Raw genomic sequence first — 5,000 nt, 5'->3', positions numbered from 1 at the left:
CAAGTGAGTTGTTGCTCAGGATCCATTCGGTGATGTTTGTAGGTGTATCTTCAGGAATCTCTGTCAGAGATGCGTTGCTCATGTCCACCTGAACACAAATGGTGAATGTTTGTTTGACATCGGAGTGTAATGCTTGACGAGCCATGAGGACAGGAGACTGCGGGTCCCCTCTTTTCACTGTGTTTTACATCAACTCGTAATTCTCCAGTCTATGATTTGACTGTGACTAATTGTTAGACAGTAACTTAGACATGAATATCACTTTGATACAGAACGTGTTGGCATAACTGAGTGTGAAAGACACTCACCTGCTGTGCGATTACACCGGAGCTCATCAGAACCGCTGCGACCCACACCACAAGCATCTGTCTCCCGGCCATGATCTGTGTTACCTGTGATAACAGCACTGCATCAACCAAACAAACCTGTCCTGTCCATAAGAGGAAAGAGAGCTCTTGCTAAATTGTCCTGTCTGTTGTGAGCTGTAGTCATAAAGAGCAAGAACCTTCTCTGCTCTTTATGCTCAGGAGAAAGTAAAAACCCTCTTCATGAGTGTCACACAAAGAGGATCTTTGTGCAGACGAGTCCCTCTCCTATCAGCATGCTGCTGTCCCGTGTCTCTCTGCTTGTGTTTGTTGCTGTTTTATGTTATCTGCCATCAGCCACAAAGATACTCATGGTCTTGTCTGGCTGGCATGAGACACACAGTCACCCAGTGTTCTCTAGCGGAGCGAGCTGACATGCATTATTGTTCAGTTGCATTAAGGACAGATGCTTGTTTCATTCTCATCTTATAAACACAGACCAACTGGAAGGTCTAAATTGCAGAATCAGTGTCATATGCTTTGCACTAGCTCTCATGTGTGCGATTCTCAAGGTCTCTAACAGAGACTTGGTCATTATAGTACGTTGTCTAATATAGTTACTATTTATTGAATGATCACGTCTTTAATATGAATGTGTTTTTCGGGATCTGCAGTAATAGTAATGCTGGGCCAATTCTTATTACTGGATTTAAAAGACTCTAGTGAAAACTGTAGCTGTGTTTTTCTCCTCAGCTCCTCCAAAAACCTTTGTCTTTCTCCTATATACTTCCTTTGTCTTTCCTGTGCTATATCGCACTCACAAGCCCTGTTGGATATTTACATGTGTCAGTGTTTTACGCCCTGTGCGCCCGTTTAACTCTTGATTGCTGTATTTCTCTTGACAGCCTGTCGTCTCCATTTGCTTCATGGTTGGTTCAGTTCAAAAGTGATATTTGTGTTTCGTTTTGTTACAGGTTATTCTTAACCATGCCTGGAAATGAAGTTGCTTTTAAGCATTTACATTTTGTCATTTAGCAGACGCTTTTATCCAAAGCGACTTACAAATGAGGACAATAGAAGCGATCAAAAGAGCAACAATTGTAAGTGCAAATGACAAGTCTCATTGGGCAGGTCATTCCACCAGGAGGGAACAGTTCATGAAAAAGTCATTTAATGGATCATTCGAACAGCCTCTTTGTAACTTTAAAGTAAAGAAAAGCCTGTGGTGACCATTATAATGTCATTATTCCAGGTTTTCATAACGTAATCAGTTTGTTTTAACTGGCTGCTAAGCATTACATTTCTTTGAGTCAATCTGTTATGATAGCATTTTGGATCTTTGCCTCATAATCTGCATAAAACATCAGTTTTTCACTTTTGTTATAGTTAAAATAAAAATAAAAGAAAACTTTATAGATATGAATGTAAGAATCACTTACCCTTGAGTGCTGTGTAATAGTCTGTGTTAACACATGCTTGAAAGAGCTCAGAAAGAGACAGACCTTTGCTCTCTGTAATAAAAGACTGGCTAAAGATTGACTTCTGATGAACTATGTGTTTAATTGTGTTGTTCCTGTAGCTCAAGCAGTAGAGCACGCCGATAGCAATTCCAAGGTCATGGGTTCGATTCCCAGGGAATGCATGAAGTGATAAAAATGTATATCTTAAATACAATATAAGCTGCTTAGGATAAACATGTCTGTCAAATTCATAAATAGTGAACTTTGGTACAGTCTCTAATACAATCATCAAAATAATCTTTATTCTATCTTTATAGGCTGACAGATTCTAGAATGACTGTTAGACATACAATTACATTTTCCTTTTTTAATAAACTGAAATAATTATCTTAATTTGTTAAGATAAGTTGCCATGGAACTGTGAATTGTCTAAATTTGGATATTACCTGACAGCAAAGTTGTTTATTGTGGTAACAGTTTTTAGAGGTGTGCCGAGATGTGAAGTGTGCTTTATTGCACTCTTTAGGCTCAAGAGCATTTCAGAAATTCAGGATAGAGAACCTGGACAAGGAGTTGTGTGACACGATCTGATTTTCTTGATGTAGATGTGCAAGATTGCGAAAGACAACTCAATTCGGTACTCTGTTTTCTGTGTGCGCACACAGAGAGCCGCGTCTCAGACAGCGCACCATTACAGATCTGAGTTCACTTTTCGTCTTATCGTGCTTGAACAGACAAATACACACACACTCACACACACAGAAACATTCAGGAGCACAGCATAGCTTCGATACTGAATCAATACATTATATTTCTCAGCTACTAGAGGGTAAAATGTATATTTTTTAAATAACTAAACTCACAGCTTCAGTTTGCAGAGTGAGACGCACAGACACAATTCACATACGCAACTTTCATCTCTCTCTCTCTCTCTCTCTCTCTCTCAATAATTAATTCAAATCAATGCTATAATTCATGCGTTCAAATAAATGTGATCTTACCGCACTACTTCATCTCTGTGTCTGATTTAAAGCGGGCAGAATGCTAGATCTTTGCTGTGCGTCGAGTGGTCCTTTGCCTCCACGTCATGCATTAAAATCATTTAATGCACAGCTAGCCCTAGATTACATAAATGACAACAGAATTGTTTTGTATTGTTAAAATTTATTTATTTATTTTTTTTTTTTTTTTAAATGTAACAAGAGACTGAAACGTCTGAAATTACATCTGTAAATAATAAAATAATAATAATAAACTATACATATACATTAAAAAAATATATATATATATAAATAATAAACTGCTTAGTTCAACCTCAAGCATTACTGTTATGTTAGTCCAATCTGACCTGTGCTGCAGCCTGGAATTAAACCACATCATGCTGGTTTGGTCTGGCCAGAGGAGAACTGGCCCAAACTGAGTCTGGTTTCTCCCAAGGTTCCCTGAAGAATATACCTGTACGTCCAGAGGAGTGCGGTTCCTGTGATGCCCAGTGTCCAGAGGATGATAGGAGGATCTGCCGCTGAATGATGTTCAGTGTTATGAGGATGGATGATTATGGTGTATACTAACAACTTTCTCTCTCTTTCTCAGGAAAGAGGATATGATCAGAGCTGTGGAGGATGATATAGTCCAAGAGAAGCAGGCTGCCCAAAACATCATTCAGAAGATGTCTGCTGATAAACAGGCCAAGTACACTGAGATGAAAGCCACCAATGAAGAGCTAATGCAGGTTTGTCTCATTCCACCCAATAATACCACGCTAAGAACTGGTGTGCTAACTGTTTCAGCAGAATGCAAGTAACAACACTAATGTGTCATTGTCACAGAGCTGCTCTCCGTTCCCTGGATTCCCTTTCGTTAACAATTTTTAGATAAAGATATGAACCCATACTTTGTTTAAAAACCTAACCTTTACCTTGATGTGGAGAGCGGTTGGACACACACAAACACACGCACGCACTTGCACACACACACACACACACGCACGCACGCACATACACACACACGCACGCACGCACATACACACACACACACACACACACACACATGCACGCACTTGCACACACACACACGCACGCACTTGCACACACACACGCACGCACGCACATACACACACACACGCACGCACATACACACACACACTCACAGAAACACACACACTCGGACACACTCAGACACACACACACTCAGACACACACTCTCACACACACACATACACACACAACTGTCAGACTGACCACCTGAGCACTAAATCAATGGACATTTCATTTATATTGCTTCAACAAACCGTTGGCTTTCACATGGATCGGCCATCTTGACTTATTAAAAGACTTTTATTCTTTTATTATAATTTTTATACATTTGCTGTGATGCATTATGGGAGTGGAAGATACAAAGTATGGTGGGAAGTGGGTGGAATTTCGTATTTTATGATTTTTATGATCTGCAATACTAATAAAGTTAGTATGTTGTGTTTCTTTGCTTGTATTTCAGGAAATGCTTTTTATTATTTATTTATTATACTTTTTATTATTTTTCATGTTATATGACTGTGACTGGTGTTCAGTGAGTTATTGAATCATTGTAGTACCTGACCCAATGTTGATTTTCATTGTTTTTGTTTACTTGGATAAATATTGAAGTGTTTTTTTCTTTGAACTTTTTCATTTAACTTCCTCAATTCATTTTTTTAAAGGATTTTTTTTTAACTGTGTCCCCCGTTGTTTTTTGACAGTCGTATATGACATAAACAGTAAAACATGAAGAGCGATAGCGACACCAGTGTCATAGGCTTGATTCCCAGGCAATGCAAGATCTGGAGAAATAACTAGTCACTTTTCCGTGTCACTTTGGATAAAAGTGTACGCCAAATGGATGTTAATGCTAAAAACAAAAATCAATAAGTGACGCAGGTCTACATAAAGTCTAGTTTACTTCAGTTAACCGCATCACTACTGGCTCCAAACATCAAATTGAAGTCTGAATGATTTGTGAGAATGATTCCAAGTTTACTGTTATTCACTGTCACGCCTCATCCGCCGTCTCTCATCTGCATCCAGGAGCTGGATTCCCTTCAAGAGGAACTGGACGCTCTGATGAGTAGGAAGGAGACGTTTGAGGCGGTGAGTGGACACGCACACACACTCACACACGCACACACACACACACTCACACACGCGCACACTCACACACGCTCACACTCACACACACTCACACTCACACACACACACAC

The 5,000-nt window shown here is 39.5% G+C and overlaps 2 protein-coding genes across 8 annotated transcripts in view; one reads left to right on the top strand and one right to left on the bottom strand.

Moving 5' to 3' along the window:
• LOC107721044 (leucine-rich repeat-containing protein 19-like) overlaps nt 1-732 on the bottom strand; it is a 2,356-nt gene extending 1,624 nt beyond the window's left edge. The window contains exons 1-2 of the mRNA XM_016528900.1: nt 309-732; nt 1-88 (exon numbers count right to left, since the gene is read on the bottom strand). The exon at nt 1-88 is cut by the window's left edge and continues 282 nt beyond it. Coding sequence (XP_016384386.1) covers nt 1-88; nt 309-380 — 160 coding nt within the window. The 5' untranslated portion in view covers nt 381-732. The remainder of the gene's footprint in view (nt 89-308) is intronic.
• Nucleotides 1-5,000, top strand: part of LOC107721042 (intraflagellar transport protein 74 homolog) — a 17,442-nt gene that overhangs the window by 4,752 nt on the left and 7,690 nt on the right. For all 7 annotated transcript variants that reach the window (XM_016528897.1, XM_016528896.1, XM_016528895.1 and 4 more), the window contains exons 9-10: nt 3,359-3,497; nt 4,828-4,890. In XM_016528897.1, coding sequence (XP_016384383.1) covers nt 3,359-3,497; nt 4,828-4,890 — 202 coding nt within the window. The remainder of the gene's footprint in view (nt 1-3,358; nt 3,498-4,827; nt 4,891-5,000) is intronic.

The sequence above is a fragment of the Sinocyclocheilus rhinocerous genome, unplaced genomic scaffold (assembly GCF_001515625.1).
Source record: "Sinocyclocheilus rhinocerous isolate Xijiao unplaced genomic scaffold, SAMN03320098_v1.1 scaffold3468, whole genome shotgun sequence".
Classification (NCBI taxonomy): Eukaryota; Metazoa; Chordata; class Actinopteri; order Cypriniformes; family Cyprinidae; genus Sinocyclocheilus; species Sinocyclocheilus rhinocerous.
This window is presented reverse-complemented; position numbering and strand designations above follow the sequence as displayed.